The sequence below is a fragment of the Chiloscyllium plagiosum genome, chromosome 7, assembly GCF_004010195.1.
Source record: "Chiloscyllium plagiosum isolate BGI_BamShark_2017 chromosome 7, ASM401019v2, whole genome shotgun sequence".
NCBI lineage: Eukaryota > Metazoa > Chordata > Chondrichthyes > Orectolobiformes > Hemiscylliidae > Chiloscyllium > Chiloscyllium plagiosum.
This window is the reverse complement of record NC_057716.1, coordinates 97,287,049-97,313,131: the sequence shown is the minus strand read 5'-3', so window position 1 is coordinate 97,313,131 and position 26,083 is coordinate 97,287,049. Positions and strand designations below refer to the sequence as shown.

General features: G+C 41.3%; 1 protein-coding gene across 1 annotated transcript in view; it reads left to right on the top strand.

The window, feature by feature from the left end:
• Positions 1–26,083, top strand: part of LOC122551782 (contactin-associated protein-like 5) — a 1,086,426-nt gene that overhangs the window by 597,605 nt on the left and 462,738 nt on the right. Inside the window, exons 9-11 of the mRNA XM_043694246.1 lie at positions 15,420–15,569; positions 18,905–19,076; positions 20,599–20,705. Of these exons, the coding sequence (XP_043550181.1) occupies positions 15,420–15,569; positions 18,905–19,076; positions 20,599–20,705 (429 nt within the window). The remainder of the gene's footprint in view (positions 1–15,419; positions 15,570–18,904; positions 19,077–20,598; positions 20,706–26,083) is intronic.

Below are 26,083 nucleotides of genomic sequence, written 5' to 3'. Positions count from 1 at the left end.
GGGGGGGGGGGGTGGGAGAGTGGGAAATGAGGAAACTGGAGTAATCTGAGTTCATCCCTTGTGGTTGGAGGGTTCCTAGGCAGAAGATGAGGCGCTCTTCCTCCAACCGTCGTGATGCTATGGTCTGGCAATGTCTACTTGTCTACCCCACTCCAACAGTGGCACCTCCACACCTTTGGTGTATGACCAAAGAGTAAAGTTTGAAGAGGCCTGTTGACCATTCATGGGCATATTCGAGATATCATCAAACAAAGCATGAGGGTGGATGTATTGAAAATTTGGATACACCCTGAAATTAATCAAATTTGTCCCAGTTTTCGCACGGTAGGATAAGTAGAATGAGAATGGATTTCTAGCCCTGGTTATCTGACTCCAAACATATTGTCATCCCTATCAACGTGGATCCTATGAAATAAGACATTTCCTTTAAAAAAGGACAATGTGCTGCAAAGATGGTCACTGATGGTCACTGATGACTCAGCTTGTATTGACACAAAATTGACTCATTGTCAAACAGCGATGAAAGCACGCGTCCCAGAAAGAAAACACCCCTATTGTGTGACCATCATAAATTGAAAGGGTCTTTTTCGAAACAATAAAGGTGTTTGCCATAACCTCCTCAAGATTAATGTCTCCAAATAATCAACCAGGAGGTGGTTAATCAGCCAGTAATCACCACTATATTCAAGGAAAGGAACTGCAAATATGAGGAGCTCCATGATAATGTTTGGTCTTTGAATGCTGATGACAGAATATATACTGCAGCGGCAAAAAGGCCAAGAACATATATAACTTAAAAACTAGAAGTTGTTTCCTTGTATAGTCTCCAAACTGTTCCTTTTTGGCCCCACCAGTACAGGAAAGTGATGCCCTGGTAACGAGACTATAAGAAACTAACTTTCTAACCTGTCGGAAATCTATATCTTTGAAAGAACCCAAAAATGACTCAGGTGTGTGAATTTGACTCTCGAATTCATATAAACTACCCTTCAAGCCTGCTACATATCGCTTTCCGCTACAAGGCAATTGTATGAATTATTCTTTCTGTTTTTAACCTGTGGAAAATGCATTGTTCTGTTTAGTTGTACTTCCCTTGAGTGTACTTGTGTGTTTGAGACAAATTGAGTGAATGCCGTAACATTAGATTTTGTTAAAAACATTATATTAAATCTACAAGCAAAAATAAAGGTGCAACTGTTTATTTAAATTATCCACTCACGTAAGAACTTAAAAAATACACATCTGTTTCTCAGAAGCTCACTAATTATGTACAATTAGGAAGAAAACAGGGTTTGCAGCAGTTCTCCCTCATCCCTCAGGAACAATGTCCCAACATTAATGACAACTCCAATGGAAACCTGTGGCATAATAAATGCAGCTTCTCCTGTTATGGAGCATTGAAGACCGCAGTAATCTGCCCTGATGTACAAGAATGACTTCCACAGTGCAGCATTGCTTGCTTTCGGTTTGTTCACAGACCTGCTCAAGGTGAGGAAGTGCAATGCTTGCACTTGCTGTTCTATCCAGGGTCTTTCCCAGCTCTGTGCTCAGTCCCCCCATAACAGAGACGGTGGGGGTGGCACGGTGGCTCAGCAGTTAGCACTGCTGCCTCACAATGCCAGGGATCCGGATTCAATTCCAGACTCGGGCAACTGTCTATGTGGAGATTGTACATTCTACCCATGTCAGCATGGGTCTCCTCAGGATGCTCCAGGTTTCCTCCCACAGTCCAAAGATGTTCAGTGTGAGTGGATTGACCATGAGAAATACAGGGTTACAGAGGTAGGGTAAGGAGGTTGGGTCTGGCTGAGATGCTCTTCAAAGGGTCAGCGTTGATTCGATAGGCCGACTGACCTGCTTCCACAATGTGGGGATTCTAGCACAATAATTATTCAATAGGAGACTTACGACATTGATGGAAGTACCAGTAACATTGTCAGAGAATCTCTACAGAGTAGAAGCAGGCCATTCGCTCCATTGAGTCCACACTGACCCTCCAAAGAGCATCTCACTCAGACTAGCTCCTATCCTATCCCTGTAACCCTGCATTTCCCATAGCTAATCTATACACATCACTGCACACTATGGGCAATTCAACATAGCCAATCCATCTGACCTGCACAACTGTGCACTGTGGGAGGATACCAGAGCACCTGGAGGAAATCCACACAAACATGGGGATAACATGCAAACTCCACACAGCCACCTGAGGGTGGAATCAAACTCAGGTCCCTGGTGCTGTGAGGCAGCAATGCTAACAACACTGTGCCATCCAATGAGTGGATTTGGGGTTACAGGCCATTTGGATCACCAGATGTTTACTCAAATGATTATCTAATAATTATGCCCTAGTAGGTGAAAGCTTAGAAATTGGGCACACCCTCCCCCAAGTTCCCATGAATGTGATTGCTCAAAACCCCATTAGCTTTCTGTGTCACAGGAACATAGGAAATTGATGGAGGAGTAGGCCATTTAACCATTCAAATTGACTCTGTCATTCCAATGGATAAGGGCTTATTGTCTACTCCATGCAATTTTATTCCACTATGGCCTAAGACCATTAGACAAAGGAACAGAAATAGGCCATTCATCCCATTGAATTTTCTCTGTCATTCAATGAAATCATGACTGACTCAATAATCCTCAACTCCACTTTCCTGCCTTTTCCCCAATACCCTTGATTCCCTTCCTGATTAAATATCTGCCTAACTCAGTCTTGAATATACTTAATTACTCATCCTCAACAGCCTTTTGTGGTAATGAATTCATAGATTCACTGTCCTCTGAGAGAGGAAATTCCTCCTCATCTCTGTCTTAAATGTGTGACCCTACATTGTGAGATTATGCTCTCTGGTCCGAGACTCTCCCACAACGTGAAACAAATTTTTTACATCCACTCTGTCAATTCCCCTAAGAATCTTGTGCAGTTCAATAAAGTTGCCTCTCATTCCTCTCCATTCGAATGAGGGGAGGCCCAAGATAATCAACCTCTCCTCATAAGAGTAAAAACAATGACTGCAGATGCTAGAAACCAGACTCTGGATTAGAGTGGTGCTGGAAAAGCACAGCAGTTCAGGCAGCATCTGAGGAGCAGGAAAATCGAAACGTTGATTTTCCTGCTCCTCGGATGCTGCCTGAACTGCTGTGCTTTTCCAGCACTACTCTAATCCAGAACCTCTCCTCATAAAACAATCCCTCTGTATCTGGAATCAGCCTGGTGAACCTTTCAGAACTGCCTCTCATGCCTGTGTATCCTTTTTCCCTTATCCCTTGACAGAATTAGCTTTTCATACAACTATCTTTTATAACTTTTTCATAGTTAGCAGTAAAGGCTTCAAAGCAGGTTTTTGATGTTATTTGAATATTTTTTCCCATTTTAATAATGTTTTCACTTGGACAAAACATACTATTGTTGCAAGACAGACAGCCTCAGTGATGAGCTTAATCCTTTGCTGTATTTTCATGAACGTCATCATTGATGTAAAATATTTATCACTTGAGTTAGCACTTGTCTGTCTCATTTTTGCAAATGCATGTGTACCTCAAGGCCTCCTATAACTCATCTTATTCAGCATTCCTGTCAGTGAAAATGGCATTCATACTTTTAAAGATTTTTCATGTGCTACCTAATCTATCCAACATATTGGTGTTGTTTCAAAATTGTCCCTATCAATAACCCTAGTGTATAATAATTGCCATTTGATATACAAAACTTAAGTATAGCTGAAAAAGCAGAAATGCTGTTGAAGCTGTTCATATTTCATTCATCAGCACAAGAGCAAGATTGCCAACAATTTATTCCACGTGAGAAAGGAGAGCTGTTTTGTTACTAAGTCAATATGGAGCAATAGTTGTTTGGTGCATCCTTCATGGTAACGACTTCCCCCCTTGATGGAGGGATCAATGACTGAAGGGGGGGAGAGGGGGAAGGGGGTGGAGGTGGGGGTGAATTGGCATAAATTTAAGGTACAGGGCAGCAGGTTTAGAGATGTGAAGAAGATCTTTTTCACCCAGAGGGTAGTAGAAATATGGAACTCACTGCCTGTAAAGATGGCAGAGGCAGAAGTATTTAGATATGCATTGCGTAGCCAAGGCATGACAAGACAGTGGGCCTAGTGCTGGATAATAGGATTGGAATAGCTAAGTGATTGCTTTTGACTCACACTAATGCAATCGACCAAAGGGCCTTTTTTCTATGCTGTAGACCTCTATGACTCGATAACCAATCAGAGTCAACTTGCCAGCCAATCAGCACCCTTTCCCAATACTGTGAAATTGTTGTTCCCTTTGAAATTTGGCATTCTTGTGGTTGTCCTGATGAGTTCAAAACAAAAAGGCTTGACAGCATGCCTCTTTTTACAATAATGCAAAATAAGCCTGAGCAGACAGGCTGAGATCAGTTATACCAGCCTTAACAATGTGACAATTGAAACCATGCAGAGCAAACTCAAATTAGGGATTGAATCTGAACCACCCAGGCTCTGCAGAGTTTACCTATGCACTAACCTACCCAGTGAAGTCATTGTAGATGCTGGGAGTTTACATTGCTAGTCAGGGAAGCTATTTGTCTTCAAAGATGACTCATCAACTGCACTCCATGAGATTAAGGATAGACGTTGGGTGAAAGGTTTTCAAACAAATCTCTACAATAAATGACCACAAAGAAAGTCACTGAATTCTATTGATCAAATTGGTTCAGTAGCCAGCTGCTACATTACCAGATAAATGAGAAATAAAACTGGAAGACAAATGAAGAAGGCTACAGATTCACCTTTCTCTGAAAGAAGAAATTCCTCCTTATCTCCATCCCCTTATTCTGAGCTTATGCCATCTAGTCCAAGATTCTTCCAAAAGGGAAACAACCTTAAGACAGTAAGACATAGGAACACAAGTCAGCCATTCAGCCCATTGGGTCTGTTCCACTATTCAGTGGGCAGCACAGTGGCGCAGTGGAAAGCACTGCTGCCTCACAGTGCCAGAGACCTGGGTTCAATTCCTGCCTCGGCAACTCTCTCTGTGGAATTTGCACATTCTCCCCGTGTCTGCGTGGGTTTGCTCCGGTTTCCTCCCACAATCCAAAAATGTGCAGTTTAGGTAAATTGGCCATGCTAAATTGCCCGTAGTGTTAGGTGTAGGGGAATGGGTCTGGGTGGGTTGCGGGTCGGTATGGACTTGTTGGGCTGAAAGGCCTGTTTCCACACTGTAAGTAATCGAATAATGTTTGATCTGATAATCCTCAACACCACTTTTCTGCCATTTCCTCGACTCCCTTACTGATTAAAATATCTCAATTTCACCCTTGAATATAGTTAATGACCCATCCTCAACACCCCTCTGTGATAAAGAATCCCACCGACCCATTACCTTCTGGCAGAAAAAATTCCTCATCATTTCTGTTTTGAATGGATAACTCTTATTCTGAGATTATGCCCTCTGTTCCTACATTTTCCGAAAAAGAGAAACAACCTCTTCACATCTATCTGGGTGGAAGTGGGTACTGCAGATGCTGGAGATTAGAGTCAAAATTAGAGTGTGCTAGAAAAGTACAGCAGGCCAGCAGCATCCGAGGAGCAGGAAAATCAACGTTTCGGGCAAAAGTCCTTCATGAAGGGCTTTTCCTGAAAAGTCAACTTTCATGCTCCTTGGATGCTGCCTGGCCTGCTGTGCTTTTCCAGCCTCACTCTAATCTCCACATCTAAATGTCAAGCCCCCTAAGATTCTTGCATGTTTCAGTAAGATCTCCTCTCATTCTCTTGAACTGTAATGAGTTACAAGTCCAATGTACTTAACTGTTCCTCATAAAAAAAAGGTCCCTTCATACTTGATGTCAACCTAATGGATCTTCTCTGGACTGCCTCCAATGACAGTACTTCTTTCCTTCAATAAGGGAAGCAAAACTGTTGTAAGTATTCCAGATGTGGTTGAATTAGTGCCTTGTATAGTTTTGGCAAGATTTCTTAATTTATATATGCCATTCTCTTTGGGATAAAGGCCAAGACTCTTTGCATCATCCTCATCACTTGGGTTTCCACTTAGTTTTGTGTCATTCACAAACTTGGCAACAAACCATTTGCTTTCCTCATCACATGATTAAGGGCTTTTGCCCAAAACGTTGATTTTCCTGCTCCTCGGATGCTGCCTGAACTGCTGTGCTTTCCCAGCACAACTCTAATCTAGAATCTGGTTTCCAGCATCTGCAGTCATTGTTTTTAACCACAGTCATTAATATGCATTGTAAGTAATTAAGGCCCTAAAACTCATCCCTGTGGCACTCCACTAGTTTCAGGTTGCATTCTTGAAAATTACCCCTTTATCTCATCTCTCTGCTTTCTATTGGCTAGCCAATACTATCTATGCTAATATACTACTCGCAAGCCATAGCTTCTTACTGTATTAAGTAGCCTATTTTGTGGTACCTTCTGCAAATCCAAATATGTTACACCCACTGCTTCATCTTTGTCTCTCCTGCTTGTTACCTCCGCAAAGAATTTTAATAAATTTGTCAGGCATGATTAAACCCATCCAAACTCTGGTCGATCATTTATGTAATTCTAAATGCTCTGCCATTACATGGTACACTCTAACATTTGCCCAATGACAGATATTGACTGACTTATAATTATCTGTTTTTTGCCTCCTGTCCATTTTCACTGAAGGTGTTACATTGGCAGTTTTCCAATCCTGTCAGACTTTTCCAGAATCTAATGATTCTTGTACGATTATGACCAGTGTATCCACTATCTCTACAGCTACTTCTTTTAATATCCTGGGATAACTCCAGTCAAGTTCAGGGGTCTTACTGCTCCTTTAGAAACATGGAAACATAGAAAATAGGTGCTGGAGTAGGCCATTCTGCCCTTCAAGCCTGCACCACAATTCGATGTGATCATGGCTGATCATGAAATCTCAGTATCCCATTCCCACTCTCTCCTCACATGTTTTGATCCCTTTAGCTATAAGGGCCAATTCCAACTCCCTCTTGAATATATCTAATGAACTGGCCCAACAGCGTTCTGTCAGAGAGAATGTTTTGCCACATTAAATTCTCTAGTATATTTTCTCTCGTGTTATTGTATTTATTTCCTTTCCTCTTTTTGACCCTATATTATTCCATACTTCTGGAATGCTATTACAGTCTTCTATGATGAAGAGTGATGCCAAGTGCTTGTGCAAATCCTCTGCCACTATTATTTCCCCAAGTTTATTCTCTGAGGAGCTTGTGTTAACTTTGCTCTCTCTCTTTTATATGTTAAAAGAAGCTCTTGCTGTTTTGATATTACTTGCAAGTTTATCCTAAATGCTTACTCCTTCTCCTTCTTCACTAGGTTTTTGGCATCATTTGTTCATTTTTAAATCCTTCCCAATTCTCTTGCTTACCACTAATCTTCACCTTTTTTTTCTTGTTGTGAATCATGATCTTTTTCTTTCACATTTTCTTAAACACCTGCCATTGTCTTTACTGCTAAACTACTTCCCCACTCCACTCCACCCCCCAGCTTTCCCCTTATTGCTTTGTAATTACCCTTATTTAAGTTTAACACAGTTGTTTCTGAACCAAGTTTCTCCCCCTGAAACTGAATGCTAACATCTACCATGTTATGATCACTGTTTTCTAAGGTATCTTTTAATCTGAGATTATTAATTAAACATACCACATTATACATGACAAGGTACAAAATAATTTTATACTTGTTCGGATCTACAACATATTAATTTCAGAAACAGTCCTGAATGGACTCTATCTCCTGATGAAGGGGTCCTGCCCGAAACATCGATTTTCCTGCTCCTCGGATGCTGCCTGACCTGTTGTGCTTTTCCAGCACCACTCTAATCTGGAATCTAATCTCCAGCATCTACAGTACCCACTTTCGCCTGGACTCAATCTCTGTCAATCTGGCTTGTCCAGTCTATATGAAGATCAAAAGCACCTATGATTATAATGTACTGCCTTTCTCATGAGCCCATATTAACTCCTCTTTTGTCTCTGCTCTACCATGTAGCTACTCAAGGCAGGCCGAGAGACTACTCTTACCATTGTCGAAAAGTGTGGTGCTAGAAAACCACAGCAGGTCAGGCAGCATCTGACAAGCATGAGAGTTGACGTTTTGGGCATGAGCCCTTCATCAACCCTTTCCTAATGAAGGGTGTTTGCCCAAATTGTCGACTCTCCTGCTCCTTAGATCTGCCTGACCTGCTGTGCTTTTCCAGCACCACACTTTTCGACTCTGATCTCCGGCATCTGCAGTTCTGATTTTCTTCTACTGTTACTTCTTCCCCTTCTTACTTCTTATCTCCAACCACATGGATTGTACATCTTCCAAACTAAGAACATTTCTTACCTATTCTCTCATGGACTAAGAAAGCTACTCCATCACCTTTTCCAGTCCTTTCTAAAAGCTGCGTACCTCTGAATCTTTAATTCCCAGCTTTTATCTCCTTGTGGCCATCTCTCCACAGTGACTCAAGTTTACACCCATTAACCTATATTTGTGCATTAATTCATTTATTTTGTTCCAAATACTACATGCATTCAAGTAGAAAACCATTAATTTTGTCTTTTTGCCCCACTCTGATCCTAATTCCTGTATTTTTTCTATGTCTGTACACTCCATCCCTTCCTCTGCCACTCTATATCATTATCCAGATAGCTGCCTTGTAATGATGCAGTATCTTTATAAGCCTACATTTTGTCTCCTCCAGTACCACCTCCACCCCATTCCCTCTAAATAAAGCTCTCTCTACCTCCCTGTTTATCTGATTTGCTAGGACCTTCATCCCAGTCCATCTGCACCTGATTAACTCCAATCACAATATGATGGTTGAAGATGATGTATTGCAGAGGGATGGTCTTATTCAGAGATACATTTGTTGCAATTTTAATTCTTTGAATTGCCAGTGATCTTGATACTGTATTCTTGAGTACGTACATTACCATCTGAAAAATATGGAACATCTGCATTTTACATTCCTCTTGTCTTTATTCAAAAAAAAGACACATTGATGAAATATAACTTATTTGTAATGTGCTTTTCTTTAAATTGCATTTTACTGAGGGAATTATTCCACACTTTTTTACTTTGGGCTGTAGTTTCTGCAAGAAACACCATGCAGAACATTGCGTCAACATGCAGTCTTCCGAAAACCTCTTCCATTTCAACCAAGCATTTCATTTTCAACAAGCTAACAGCATCAGATCTCCCTCTTCAGCAACTACTAATTGAATTGTGAATGCCTGAAGAGTTTTAGTCGCCTTGCAGATTAAATGCTGATGTTTGAACTTTGCCTGTGAGGAAGCTGTTAATTGAATTAGTCACAGTTTTGGGATACTGCAAAGTGTGGTGCAGGTAGAGATGTTTGCAGCGGAGAGGGCTTTATACTGCAATCTTTAACATTTGTTTATAGCAAAAAGTGTGCACAGAAATGACAGTGGAGACAGAGAAAAATGAACAGTTAAGTGTAAAGTTAACCTGAAACTACAATTGTAGTTTTCTTCACAACTGCTGTCTGAACTGTAGAGCATTTTAAAATTTTCAGCATCTGCAGTGTTTAGCTTTCATGCAAATGCTTTAGTATGTAGAATATCTGATTTTAAGTATCTCATCTCTCACACCAATTGTTATAGTTAACCTGAGAATGTAACTTTAAAAAAAAATTGTGATTTACATATGAAAGAAGTGAAACTAACATGGTCATTCTAACAGATGAGAGACTTAACAAGCAATCAAGGTATTTTTCAATGAATAATTTCAGTTACATCACACTGTAAAACGTTTGCTATAAATGCTGTGTCTTACAATTGTGCACTCCACAACCACCTGATGAAGGAGCAATGCTCAGAAAGCTAGTGCTTCCAATTAAACCTGTTGGACTATAACCTGGTGTTGTGTGATTCTTAACTTTGTACACCCCAGTCCAACACCGGCATCTCCAAATCTTAAAAATAAAGGGTTAAGATGGGAATGAGGCCAAAGGTTTTCTCTCAAAGGATGAAGAGTCTTTGGTGAAGCAAGATTCATTTAAAATTTTTAAGACAGAAGTAGAAAGATCCTTGACTGGAAAGAGAGTCAAAGGTTATTGGAGATGGTTGACAGGAAAAGAAGGCCTCGACCAGATCAACCATGATCTTATCAAATGGCAGAGCAGGTTCAAGCAAGAAAATGGCTTTCTCCTGTTCCTAATCTGAATGGTTACAAGTTCATATGCATCTCTGAGGCTGAATCTGACTGCTTGTAAACTTCGTGTCACATCTGACCACAAGATTAGTGCCTGACTACATATGTGTGACATCACAAGAGTACCTACTTCCACCTCTATAACATAGTTACTAATGAATCCCTCACTCTTGTTTTTATAAAACTATAAGACCATAAGACATAGGAGCAGAAATTAGGCCAGTCAGCCCATCAAGTCTGCTCTGCCATTCAATCATGGCTGATACATTTCTCAACACCATTCTCCCTGTAACCCTTGATCCCCTTGATACTCCAGAACGTATCTATCTCCTTCTTAAATATATTCAATGACCTGGCCTCCACAGCCTTCTTTTGTTACTACTAGAATGGAAGGTTCCAGTGAACTCTTTGCCAGGCTTCTATTTTCAACACTCCGTGAACTTGAATGCATTCAAAACTCTTGTCTGGGTCCAAACTCACAATGATCTTATCCAGCATCCATTGTGCTTGCTGGTGTATGTTGGTTCCTGGACCCGTCGTATCTCAATCCTAAAATTCTCATCCCTGTCTTCAAGTCTCTCATTCTTCCCTATCCTTGTGATACAAAGATATAAAGAACTGTACATCACAGGAACAGACCCTTTGGCCCATCAAGCCTATGCTGACACATGATGCCTTTCTAAACTATTACCTCTATACGGTCTGTATCCCTCTATTCCCTGCCTATTCATATATTTGTCAAGATGTCTCTTAAACGTTCTGCTTCTCACACCTCCTCTGGCAGCTCATTCCAGGCACTCATCACCCTCGGTGTAAAAAGCCTACCTCTCATATCATCTTTAAACTTACCATCTTTTACCTTAAGCCTACGACTCCTAGTAATTGACATTTCTACACTGGGGAAAAAGACTCCAATTATCCATTCTACCTCTCATAATTTGGTAAACTGCTATCAGGTCACCCCTCTTCCTTCAATGTTCAAGTGTAAACAAATCAAATTTGTCCATTCTTTCCTCATTGCTAACACCATCCAAATGAGGGATCACCCTGGTAAGTCCCCTCCAGCCGTACAACCCTTGTACGTTTCTCTCCTAGTCTGTTTTTGACCTTGCTTCGATTCTTTATTTTAATTGCTTATGGAAACCAGCCTACCAACCGTTGACTCCATCAATTCTTCCCACTGCCTTGGGAAAGCAACCAACATAATCAAAGTTAAAAATCACATAACACTAGGTAATAGTCTAACATGTGTATCTGGAAGTACAAACATGCAGAGTACTGCTCCTTCGTCAGGTAGCTAGTGCGGTAGGATCATAGGACATAGAATTTATAGTAAAAGATCAAAGTGTCATACAACTGATGCCATGTGTTGAACAAACCCAGATCGCTGTTAAGTCTTTAATCACTTAAAATGGGGATGCAGGCTTTGAGTGATTGAAGACTTAAAAGCAATCTGGGTTTGTTCAATAAATAAACCTATTGGACTATAAGCTGGTGTTATGTGTTTTTTTTAACTTTGTCCACCCCAGTCCAACACCAGCACCTCCACATCAGACCATAATCAAAGACCTCTCCCATCCCAGTTATACTCTCTTCCACCCTCTTCTATTGGGCAAAAGATATAAAAGTTGGTGTATATGTACAGATTCAAGAACAGTTTCTTCCCCGCTGTTATTCAACTTTTGTATAGACCTGTTTAACGTTAATGTTGATCTCTCTCTGCATCTTCTTGGCATCTGTAACACTGTATCCTTCACTCTATTCTGTTACCCTGATGCACTTGTACAGTACAATCTGCCTATTTAGCGTCAGACAACACTTTTCACTGTAACTCGGTACAAGTGACAGCAATGAATCAAATTAAATCAAAATGAGCAGTCTAATGGTAGGCTGGTAAATGTGGAGTTGAGGTCATAATCGTATTGAATGACAGATGAGATTCAAAAAACCCAATGGTTTTAACCTGTTGCTTAGCATCTTCAGCTGCTTTTAGCACAAAAAACAAAACCTCCTCTATTGCTATCTTTAAAATACTCTATGAAACTCACTACTAGCAATCCCAAGGTTGCAAATGGTTTCCATTTTTGAGTCTCTTTGCAAGTTGATTTGTACTCAAATCAGTGCAGAATGCAAGACAAATAGTTTGTAAGTATAGGAAGTGCTCATATGTTTGATCTTTAAAATTACACCCCTGTGTGGAATCATGTTTGTAGGTACAAGCATTCATAAATTACACTTTTGTCAATTGGGGAGCCGTTGTATTTTGACCAACCTTTTGGTCATTTGTCCTGAAATTCTTTTACACGACAAAGTATCAAATCTTGCTCGATATCGTTCCCTCAAAACACTTTGAAATTATTTATTGCATTTCAGGCATTTGAATAATTCAAGTTGTTTGTAATTGTGGATATGTACACTGGTATGTATATTTGACCATATATCAATACAGATATTTTATATTGAGTTTTTATAAGACTATGTTGGGAATTGGTTTTAACTTTACATAAAATGGAGAAATGAAGGAGACTTGTTCTGAATTCTGTTGACATTTTATTGTCAGTGATTAAAGAGAATCCCAGAACATTTTTTCTGTGAATCAACAATCAACCAACAATCTGTCCTGGACCATCCACGTGGATGCAATGGTCAAGAATTCCTCTTCTTCCTCAGGGGGCTAAGGAAATTCAACTTGTCCACAAGGACCCTCACCAACCTTTACAGATGCACAATAGAAAGCAGTCTATCTGAATGCATCACCGCTTGCTTTGGCAACTGCTTTGCCCAGGACCATAAGAAAGTCCAGAAAGTTGTGAACACAGAGTGGACCATCATGCAACCTTCCATCCATTGACTCCGCCTACACTTCTTGTTGCCGAGGAACAGCAGCCAACACCATCAAAGATCTCTCCCACCCGGTGATAATCTCTTCCAACCTCTTGCTCCAGGCAGAAGATACAAAAGCTTAAACACAGAATGTTGTTTTGTTTTATTCACGAAAAGCACTGGAGAAACTCAGCAGATCTGGCATCATCAGTTCTGGACTTAAAATATTAACTTGGTTTCTCTTTCCACTGATGCTGCTCAGTTTTCACAATGTTCTCTGTGCTTCCTTCAGATTTTTAGTATCCATGGTATTGTGTTTTCATGTGAGAGCTTTTCTTATTCATTCTTGTGGTATCAGTGTCACTGGCTAGGTCAGAATTTGTTGCCCATCTACAATTGCAGAAAGGGAAATTAGGAATCACCAGCATTGCTTTGGCCATGGATTCACATTCAGGCCAGAACAGGTAAGATGGCAGATTTCCTTCCCTGAGGGATAATAATGAACCAGGTTGTTTTACACCATCAGCAATAACTACATGGTTGGCATTAGGCTTATTTTTATTTGTGTGTTTTTTTCAATGTACATTTGCAATGATGGAACTTGAACCCGCCACCTCAGAATATTAACCCGGGGTTTTAGGTTCAGAGTCCAATGACATGACTACCACGCCACCACCTCCTCAAGTTATAAATGGTTATAAGACTAGATTCCCTACAGTATGGAAACAGGCCCTTCGGCCCAACCAGTCCACACCGACCCTCCGAACAGTAACCCACTTCCCTCTGACTAATGCAACTAACACTATGATGTAATTTAGCATGGCCAATTCATCCGACCTGCACATCTTTGGACTGTGGGAGGAAACTGGAGCACCCGGAGGAAACCCACGCAGACACGCAGTCGCCCGAGGCTGGAATCGAACCTGGGATCCTGGTGCTGTAAGGCAGCAGTGCTAACCACTGAGCCACCATACTGCCCCAGCTTATACTTTAAGCTACCAATTTAATTTTAAGATGGAATTGAGTTGGTGTCTAATGGACAGGTTTTCAGCATTTTGATCTGGATACAAGCCCCTTGTAATTAGTATTTTGATGAAAATGGGCTTTGAGAGGGAAGGACACATTCGAAGCCATTGCAGGATTGAATTACAAGCTTCTCTTAAGTAATATCCCTGTATTGCACAGGTAAACAATTTGACGGGATCCACAAAGGGCGAAAAACAGATAGAAAAGGCTAGTCCCCATCGTTCTCTGAAGAGGAATAAGATGGGAGCTTGCTCTAACTTGAATAGATTTCAAGAAGATTTGAAACAAGATGATAAGAGCTTGAGCCAGGGATATACTGGAGAAAACCACCCCACTGTGGAACACAGTCCTGCAGTGAAAACTTACCCAGTTATGAAAAGAAAGGAATGAAATCTTTAAGAACTATGAGTCACTTTGGATTGGTTCCTGGAGAATTGTATGTTGACTTAAATACATTGTTCACTATAATTGTGGAGGTAGAGATTTTTGATCATTATATAGGTAAATTCTGTTCTATATTGTAATGTATGTTATTCACAAAAATAATGTTGAATCAGTAGTGTTTTTAATCTTTGTTTTGATATAAAAGTTTATAAACTTGAAAGGTTGATAAACTCTGACTGCACGACATCAATTAAAGATATTTAACCATTCCAACAATTAATTACAAAATTAATAATAAAAACTGCAGGAAATTACTGGAGAAGCTCAGCGGGTCTGGCAGCAGCGTGGAGAGAAAGCAGAGTTACCATTTCGGGTCCAGTGATCCTTCTTCAAATATAGATGCTGCTAGACCTAATGCGTTTCTGTTTCTGCTTCAGATTTCCAGCATCCAGAGTTTTTGAATTTGTCAAAGAATGAATAAGTTGTACAGCACCTCAGGAGCCCACTTAACCCATTGTAGCTACACACATTCTTTAAAATTTAATCCCAAATCAACTTACCGTCTCCCCACTTTCCCACACCCTAACAATTTTTCACAATCATCCCACAGTCTGATTCCTTTCCAAATATTTCTACAATTCCATTTGGAAAGTTATTGTTAAATCTTATTTCCACCAGCTTTGCAAGGAGTGTATTCCAGATTGTTAACAACTCACTGCATGTGAAAGAAATTGTTGTGACTGCTGGACATGCACATGGATAGCAGTGAGTTGAGGGATATGTCGGTTAAGTTACTATATTTTACATTAGGATTAACCTCGGCCCAACATTGTGGGCCAAAGGGCCTGTTCTGTGCTGTACTTTTCTATCTATCTATGTTTCTGTTCTGGCTTTTAATCAATCGCGTTAAATCTTTGTAAGTTATAACTAGTTCTGATGCAGTGAGCATATGTTAATAAACCTAGTGGTGTTTCTTTAATTAAACTCATTGTCTCCTGTGTTTCCCTCTCACAGGGCACAATCTGAACGATGGACAATGGCACACCATCCATTTGAGTGCCAGACGGAATCATGTCAGTGTCCAGTTGAACAGTGAAGCTGCCATGACTGCTCACTTGACCACACAGATGCGGATGTACTCAGGAGGCAGCTACTATTTTGGAGGTGGGGACCATTCCCTTTTAGACTGAATGGTATATCATTAGGTGGTAATAATCCCGAGGGATATGGACCAAGTACTGAAAAATGGGACAAGATTATTTTAGGATATCTGGTCGACATGGATGAATTGTACCAAAAGGTCCGTTTCTATACTGTACAACTCTATGACTCTAATCCACCTTGACAGTCAGTGATGTACACCACAGCAATGGATTTAAAACATATTACAGTCTTTGTATTAAAATTGCCAACTCTACTTGAATGTGATTGTGAAGCTTTTATCCAACGAACTGACCTCCAACTGACCTTGACTCAGTCTCCCACTATTGACCATCTGATAGCCATGTGTTGACATGCTGGTCTTTCCCCACCCAATTGGAATGTGATGTTAGCCTGCTCATAACTTTGGGCAAGTGTGTGTTTCCTTGATCATTCAGTCAGATGATGCTTGCCCATCAGCCACACAACCTCGTAACCCCTCTTTTTCAATTTTGTTTCTCATTAAGATTTTCTCTCAGGTTTATTCTTTATGTCTGATTGATGGAGATTCAGGACCATCTTTTCGTGCAACCTTGTTTTGCTGGTGAAGGTGAGAACCTTAACATTTAGGAGCAGGATTAGACTGCTGTGCCACTCTATAAGATCATGACTGATCTTCTACATCAACTCCACATTCCTCCTTTGTCCCGTCAGATCTTGATTTCTTTAGGGACCAAAAAACCGATCAAAAACAGTCTTGAATTCATCCAATTGACCATGGTGCCCATGATCCCTGGAGTGAATTATTCCACAGATTCATATCCCTCTGATTGGAGTGATTTCTCTTCATCCTAGATGGTTAATACCTTATCACGAGATTATCAATCTTAGGTCCAGCCATTCCAATGAGAGGGAACTGATGACCCCTGCGATATAAAGTCATAGAAGACTTCTACATAGACAAAGGCTCTTCACCCATTGAGTCTGCACTGCTGAAAAACAGCCAATATTATTTTTCGCTGTGCAAAACTCCCTGTATGACAGTAGCTTCTGCAAGTGGATACCAATACATTGGCACACTGATTGGCATGGGCAGAACTCCCTAGCATCTGCTTGGCTGTGTAGCACACAGAGAACATTGGAAGGGGATCACCCTATCCTCTCCTTCCACCTTCTGGAGTGGAGTGGTGCTGGAAAAGCACAGCAGTTCAGGCAGCATCCGATGAGTAGTAAAATCGACGGTTTGGGCATAAGCCCTTCATCAGGAATACAGGCAGAGTGCCTGAAGAGTGGAGAGATAAATGAGAGGAGGGTGGGGGTGGGAAGAAAGTAGCATAGAGTGCCTTCTCCTTCCACCTTATCAAGCTCGCTAGAAATATTATATAATGGGCAATAGGTTACCTCTCATTCTGTTCAGCTCCATAGTGAAAAGGACCATTCTATGCAATCTCTTTAGGGAAGGGAGATTTTCTTTATTTGTCAATGTTCAATATTGCATCAATGCATACATATGATGGTGTACATTTTCAGTTTTATAGTCATAGAGTCAGACAGAATAGAAGTAGACCCTTCAGTCCAACCAGTCCATGCTGACCATAATCCCAAACTAAACTAGTCCTACATGCCTGCACTTGCCCCATATCCCGTCAAACATTTTGTTTCATGTACTTATCCAAATGTCTGTTACATATTGTAAGATGTAACACTTCCTCTGGAAGTTCACACACGAGCCACTCTCTGAATTATCCTTCATGTCTTTTTTATGTCTTTCTCCTCTCACTTTAAAAGAATGTCCTCTGGTCTTGAAATCTTTCACTCTAGGGAAAAGACACCTGCCATTCACTTAATCTATACTCCTCATGATTTTATAAACGTTTTAAGGTTAGCCCTCAACCTCCAATGCTTCAATTAAAAAAGTCACAAACTATCCAGCCTCTCCTTATATATATCAAACCCTGGCTTCCCAGCAACATCCTGGTAAATCTTTCTGAGGCCTCTTCAGCTTAATAATTGAATTGAACACGGTGCCCAACAAAGGGCCTCGCCAAAGTCCCGTACAACCTCAACATAATGTCCCAAACCCTATACTCAAAGATCTGAGCAATGAAGGCAAGTGTGCTAATAGCCTTGTTAACCACCCTGTCTCCACATGATGCAATCTTCAAAGAATTACGCACCTGAACTCCAAGGTCTCACTGTTCTGCAACACTATCCAAGGTCCTACTTTTATTGTATGAGTCCTACCCTTATTTATTTTACCAAAACGCAATACCTTGCATTTTTCCAAATTTAACTCCATCTCCTACTCCTCAGCCCATTGACTTAACTGATCAAGATTTCTTTGTAATCTGAGATAATCTTCTTTGCTGTCCACTATGACACCGATTTTGGTGTCATCCACAAATTTATTCTCATCAAAATAATTTATATAGATAACAAATAAAAGTGGTCCCAATCCTGATCCCTGTGGAACACTGCTGGTCACAGTACTCCAGTCCAAAAACAACTGTCCTCCACCACTCAGTCTCCTGCTGTGAAACCAATTTTGGATCCAATTGGCAAGTTCGCCCTGAATCCCATATGATCTAACTTTACTAATTAGTCTGAAATGCAAAACTGTGTGAAAGGCTTTACTACAGTCCAAGTAAACAATGTCTACTGCTCTGCCCTCATCAATCTTCTTGGTTATTTCATTTAAAAACACAATCAACATATTGTGAGACATGATTTCACTTTTGCACAAAACCATGCTGACTATCCCATATCAGTCCTTGCCACTCCAAATGTATGTAAATCCTATCTTTCAGAATCACCTCTGACAACTAATCTACCACTGAAGTCAGACTCACAGATCTATAGTGCCAGGCTTTTCTTTACATCCTTTCTTGAAAAAGACATAACATTAGCCACTCACAGGTAATCTGGCACCACACCTGTAGTCATAAATGATACAAATATTCCTGCAAGGGGTTCCTTGATTTCTTCCCTAACTTCCCACAACATCCTGGGATGCACTTGATCAGGTCTCAGAGATTGGACCAGCTTAATTGTTTTAAGATCCTTAGCACTTCCTCTTCTGTAATGTGAACTGTTTTCAAAACATCAATATGTATTTCCCTGAGTTCTCTAGCCTCCAGTTCTTTATCCACAATAAAATCTTACGCAGATTATTCATTTAATATCCCTGTTGAGGATTGGTACAAAGATGACCTTTTCGATCTTTAAGGGACCTGACTCTCTCTAGTTGCTCTCTTGCTTTTAACATAGTTGGAGAATCTCTTTGGATTCAATTAATGTTCAATTAATGCCGTGATCAGAATTAATGTTCTAAGTACCTGTGTACCCGTTGTGCTTCTCAGGCTGCCCTGGAAATGACATTGATGCTGGATGTTCAAACACAGTCGGTGTCTTTCAAGGTTGTATGCGACTTGTGTACATTGACAACCAACTTGCTAACCTCATTCTGGTGCAACAAGGCTTGCAAGGCAACTTCAGTGATTTACAAATAGACCTGTGTGGCATCATGGACAGGTAAAATCCTTCATTCCCTCTAAATATCTTAAAGTTCTATTATTTTACAATTTGAATGCAAACCTAATATAAAAGCATGTGAGTCCCTCAAGGACCCTGTTGTCACTTTTCCTGCTGTATATCAAAGATATAAGGAATTTTTTTCTGTACTTTTATTGAATTTATTTAAAATAATGGCATTTTTTTCTACTTTAAGATATAATTCTGTTTCTCCACGAATCCAGTCTGCTAGCTCCAAACTGGGGAAAAGTTTCACCCATTATGTTTGTGCTCAATTTTCCAAAGAGCGACCTAATTAGTCTGATTTCTACAGTTCTTTCCCCATAATGCAGGCAGCAAGATTCCTCAACCCAAAGAAAGTTTGATACTTATTTGGAAAAAGTAAGGAAGCAAACACACTTTTCCTCATTAGATTTCCTACAGTGTGGAAACAGGCCCTTCGGCCCAACAAGTCCACACCAACCTTCCGAAGAGTAACCCACCCCCGTCTGACTAATACAACGGACAATTCACTTGACCTGAACATCTTTGGAATGTGGAGCACCCAGAGGAACCCCACACACACACAGGGAAAAATGTGCAAACTCCACACAGTCGCCCAAGGCTGGCATCAAACCTGGGACCCTGGCTCTGTGAGGCAGCAGTGCGAACCACTGAGCCAGCCTGCCACCCTGATTCCCAAATGTTTAGATTAAGACTAATATTTCATTGTCAGTGTCTATGAGATTGAAAGTTGATTATGTTAAGATCTGATCAAAGTCTTCCTCCAAGTTATTACTTATTTTGGAGCAGCTGTATAGCAGAAAATGGAATAAAATAGATTCTATTGCATGCCACAAAAAATACCAGACACACATATGCTGGGAAGAAATTGCCACTCCCCTTTAAACTGCCAGGGAATGCACATTAGTGTAATTAAAATGAGATTAAGTGGATAAGGATTACTCTCCAACCTGACCCACACTGGCCCCTAGTAATTAACTACGAGAAAATGAGGACTGCAGATTCTGGAGATCAGAGTCAAAAAGTGTGGTTTTGGAAAAGCACAGAAGGTCAGGAGGAAGAATGCAAACCTCGGGTTCCTGATGAAGAACTTATGCTCGAAATATTGACTCTCCTGCTCCTCGGATGCTGCCTGACCCGCTGTGCTTTTCCAGCACCACATTTTTTGACCCTAGTAATTAGCCTCACCACATAAGTGATGGGAAAGTGTTGCACACTGTTTAAAATATCAAGCTGAAGCCACTCAATGTTCTGAATTGGAGACAAAGCATGGTAAATGCTGATGCCAGGACCAGTTTGAAGTCAGCTTTTCACTGTCCTTTGTAGGTTATCAATATGCCTGTCACAACTTTCAGCAAACTCATATGCCATTTGGCAGATCAAATGAGCACAGCAGGTTAAGGTCCATCTAAGATGGATTGTCAGTGGTTAATTTTGTGAACCCACCAACTGAGAGCTGGGATTAAATCACCGAGCAAAAGAAGCGTTTTATGTCAGAATGTGTTTTTCTGTGCAATAGGTGCTTGCCGAATTACTGTGAGCATGGCGGAGAATGCTCTCAGTCCTGGAGTACCTTTTACTGTGACTGCAGAGGGACTGGCTATACAGGAGCTACCTGCCATAACTGTGAGTAACATTGAACTGAGTAACACAGGCATTGTCACTGCTGATCGCTGGGCAGGTTGTACTGACTGGGAGTTGAAGGGTGGAGAGCAGAAAGCTGCGTTTCAGTAATTACATACAAGCAAGCACGTGAGGTAGGAGCAGGAGTAAATGCTTCTGTCCCTCAGCCTTGCTCTGACATTTGATGAGATCTGATTAAGGCCACAGCTTTGCAGACCTGCTTATTCCTGATTCTCTTTGACTCCATTGTCAATCAGTACTCTATCTAACTCAATGATCTCACATGGAATGTAGAACATTAAGCACAGTACAGACCCTTCGGGCCTTGAGATTGCGCCGACCTGTGAAATTAATCCAAAGCCCGTCTAACCTACACTATTCCATTTTCATCCACGTCTACTTAATGACCTTTTAAATGCCCTTAATGTTGTCGAGCCTACGACAGTTGCAGGCAGTGCATTCCATATCCTTACTACTCTCTGAGTAAAGAAACTACCTCTGACATCTATCCTATATCAATCACCCCTCAATTTAAAGCTATGTCCCCTTATGGTAGCTATCAACATCTGAAGAAAGATGCTCCCACTCTCCATCCTATCTAATGGCACGGTGGCTCAGTAGTTAGCACTGCTGCCTTGCAGTGGCAGGGTCCCAGGTTCGATTCCAGACTTGGGCAGCTGTCTGTGTGGAATTTGCACATTCTCCCTGGGTCTGTGTGCGTTTTCTCCAGGTGGTCTGGTTTCCTCCCACAGTCTAAAGATGTGTAGGTCAGGTGAATTGGCCATGCTAAATTGCCCATGGTGCTAGTCGGAGAGAAATGGTTTTGGGTTGGTTACACTTCGGAGGGTCAGTTTGGGCTGAATGGCCTGTTTTCACACTGTAGTTAATCTAATCTAACCCTCTGATTATTGAATTTATTGTCACGTGTATTGAGGCACAGTGAAAAGCTTTGTCTTGCGAGCAATGCAGGTAGATCACAGAGTTAAGTAACGTAGATAGTAAATAATAGGTAAACAGTGGCAATGGCAATGACAAAAACACAGATACAGGCGAATGTTAAGAGTTTGTGAGTCCATTCAATATTCTAACAACAGTGGGGTAGAAACTGTTATGAAACCGGCTGGTATGTGTTCAGGCTTCTGTACCTTCTCCCTGATGGTAGAAGTTGTAGTAAAGCATTGCCAGGGTGGGATGGATCTTTAATAAGGAGAAAGTGAGGTCTGCAGATGCTGGAGATCAGAGATGGAAATGTGTTGCTGGAAAAGCGCAGCAGGTCAGGCAGCATCCAGGGAACAGGAGAATCGACGTTTCGGGCATTAGCCCTTCTTCAGGAATGAGGATCTTTAATAATGATGGCGGTCTTTCCTTGACAGCGGGCCTGGTAGATGGATTCTATAGATGGGAGGTTGACCTTTGTGATTGTCCAGGCTGAGGTCACCACTCTCTGTAACCGTCTCCCGATCTTGAATGGCACAGTTGCCATACCAGGTAGTGATACGTCCAGACAGAATGCTTTCAATGGCACACACCTATAAAAGTTGGCAAGGGTATTCGCTGTCATGCCAAATTTCCTCAGCTGCCTGAGGAAGAAGAGATGTTGTTGGGTCTTTGTAACTAGTGCGTCCACATGAAAAGTCCAAGAAAGCTTATATGTCTCAATTAAGTCATCTCTCAACCTTCTTATCTCTGACAAAAACAGCCTCAAGTCCCTTAGCCTTTTGTCATAAGACCATCCTTTCATTCCAGGCAACATCCTAGCAAATCTCCTAACTCTTTCCAAAGCTTCTACATCTTTCCTATAGTGCAGGAACCAGAATGTATGCAATACTCCAAGTGCGGCCACACCAGAGTTTTGTACAGCTACAGCATGACCTCATGCTTCCGAAACTCAATCCATCTACCAATAAAAGCTAACACATTGTATGCCTTCTTAACAACCCTATCAACCTGGCTGGCAACTTTCAGGGATCTTTGGACATGGACACTGAGATCTCTCTGCTGATCTACACTACCAAGAATCTTACCATTAGCCCAGTACTCTGCATTCCTGTTCCTCTTTCCAAAGTGAGTCACCTCACACTTTTCCGCATTAAACTCCGGCAACTTTCAGGGATCTTTGGACATGGACACTGAGATCTCTCTGCTGATCTACACTACCAAGAATCTTACCATTAGCCCAGTACTCTGCATTCCTGTTCCTCTTTCCAAAGTGAGTCACCTCACACTTTTCCGCATTAAACTCCATTTGCCACCTCTCAGCCCAGCTCTGCAGCTTATCTATGTTCCTTTGTAACCTATAACAGCCTGCAGCACTATCCACAACTCTACTGGCCTTAGCATCATCTGCAAATTTACTAACCCATCCTTCTACGCCTTCATCTGGGTCATTTATAAAAATGACAAACAGCAGTGACTCCAAAGCAAATTCTTGCAGTCCACCACTAGTAACTGAACGTTTCCCATCAACCACCACCCTCTGTCTTCTTTCAGGAAACCAATTTCTGATCCAAACCGCTAAATCATCCTCAATCCCATGCCTCTGTATCTTCTGCAATAACCTGCTGAAGGGACCCTTATCAAATGCCTTATACATATATGCCACATCGACTGCTTTACCCTCATCCACCTGTTTGGTCACCTTCTCAAAGAACTCAATAAGGTTTGTGACGCACGACCTACCCTTCATAAAAATGTGTTGATGATCCCTAGTTAACTTATTCCTTTCTAGGTGATTATAAATCCTATCTCTTGTAGCCTTTTCCAACACTTTACCCACGACTGAAGTAAGGCTCACTGGTCCATAATTAGCAAGGTTGTCTCTACTCCCCTTCTTAAACAAGGGAACAACATCTGCTATCTCCAATCTTCTGGCACTGTTATGTAGACAATGACAACATAAAGATCAAAGCCAAAAACTCTGCAATCTCCTCCCTGGCTTCCCAGAGAATCCGAGGATAAATCCCATCTGTCCCAGAGCACTTATCTATTTCCACACTTTCCAGGATTGCTAACATCTCCTCCTTGTGAACCTCAATCTTGTTTTCTGGGAACAAGGAGTTCTACAGTTTTATGAGCCTTGGAGAGAATTGGGTTTTATACTGGAGAACTGAGACTAAAGTCATATACTGAGCTACTGTCTGAGAATGATGTTGGTAAATGGAGCTCAAGAATAATCTCAGATTTGACTGTTATACTGCATCCCCCCAGCCTCTCATATACCCTTCACCTGTCTATATGCTGCTGCCACATCTGTTTAAACATATAGATTAATGTGTGCGGTTTAGTTACCCTACTTGCATACGAGGTAATTCAAAGACGATTGTGGTTTGTCTTATGAGGAAAGATTAAGTGGTTTGGGCCTACACTCATCATGGTTTTGAAATGTAAGAAGTGACTTCCCTGAAACCTATAAGATTTGAAGCAGGATTGACAAGGTAGATGCTGAGAGAATGTTGTCCCTTACTGGGATGCGCAGAAGTAGAGGGTGCAGTGTATACATAAGGATTTTAAATACAGAGGAGGAAATTCTTCTCTCATACAGTTTGAGGCTCTCTCCCCTGGAGAGCAGTGGCTCATTGAATATGTTCAAGATTAAGTTCAACAGATTTTTTTTCATTGACAGATGGGTGAAAGGTTACGGGGAATGGGCAGCAAGCAAAATGGAGTTCAGGTTCCAATCAGATCAACCATGATCTTAATGGCTGGTGACTGAGGAAAGCTCCAAGACCCAAGTGGCTGATGCCTACTCCCGTTTCTTATGTCATTCATCTTTCAAATGGTGTTTCTCTTGGTATGGGATTATCCCTCTCAGTTGGAGAGAAAGGGTTGTGGAAGGAAATCTGCCGCAAGCAGACACAATGACAGAGCATCAAGCCAGAGACCAAGACTCTCACTCTTCTTCTGATTCTGACATCTTGGATGTATCTATATGAAAGAAACACTTATGTTTAAGTGTCAATGTCAGCAAATCTGCCAGATATTCATTTGGACCACATGAGGGATGTGTCATTGACACCGAATCCTAACATTCTCAGTTCCAGGACTGCTGGGCAGTGCCAGAAGAATTCATTGACCTCAGCAGGATAGTTAGAGAAACACATCCCACCCTTCATATGTAGGGCCCATCTGCATTGTAACCAATTTATATTTTAAATTTGCACGTGGTCCCAGTTGGAACTATCATGTTAATGAAGAGCAATGTGTTAAATATTGTTGTAATTCCTTCCTTCACAAGCATTGCCTGTATCGTTGTATCTGTTCATCACAATTTGTTTTAATCTGCATCTCCCTCTGCTGAAATTACAATTTAAAATTCTCAACTGATATCTCCTTAAGGGGGTATAAACTATTCACAGTTTAAACTGATGTAGGCCGTCAATGGACTTGGGGAAGAAAATAATTCTGGGATGGGCCCTCTGACAAACAAACTAAGCGTTTCAGTAAAGGTCCAAGAAAGTGTAATAACATTGTGAACAAGGGGACAAGAAATCCTGTGGAAGGTTTAGAACTTAAGCAGTTAATTTGGTTTTGGTTTTGGCAAGCTGACTTCAAGTCATACAATTCAGAAACAGACTCTTTGGTCCAACTCATCCATGCCGACCGGATATTCTAAAGTAATCTGGTCTCATTTGCCAGCATTTGGCCCATATCCCCCTAAACTCTTCCTAATCATGTTCTGGATTAGTGGTGCTGGAAGAGCACAGCAGTTCAGGCAGCATCCGAGGACAGGCAAAATCCGAGGACAGGCAAAATCGACGTTTCGGGCAAAAGCCCTTCATCAGGAATAAAGGCAGAGAGCCTGAAGCGTGGAGAGATAAGCTAGAGGAGGGGTTGCTGAACAAAGAGACCTTGGAATGCAGGTTCATAGTTCCATGAAAGTAGAGTTGCAGGTAGATAGGATAGTGAAGGCAGTGCTTCGTATGCTTTCCTTAATTGGTCAAACCATTGATTATAGGAGTTGAGAGGTCATGTTGCAGCTGTACAGGACATTGGTTAGACCGCTTTTGGAATATTGTGCGCAATTCTGGTCTCCTTCCTATCGGAAGGATGTTGTGAAACTTGAAAGGGTTCAGAAAAGATTTACAAGGATGTTGCCAGGGATGGAGAATTTGAGCTTTAGGGAGATGCTGAATAGGCTGGGGCTGTTTTTCCTTGAGCATCAGAGGCGGAGGGGTGACCTTATAGAGGTTTATAAAATCATGAGAGGCATGGATAGGATAAATAGACAAAGTCTTTTCCCTGGTGTGGGGGAGTCCAGAACTAGAGCGCATAGGTTTAGGGTGAGACAGGAAAGATTTTAAAGGGAATTAAGGGGCAACTTTTTCCACATAGAGGGTGGTGCGTGTGTGGAATGAGCTGGCAGAGGAAGTGGTAGAGGCTGG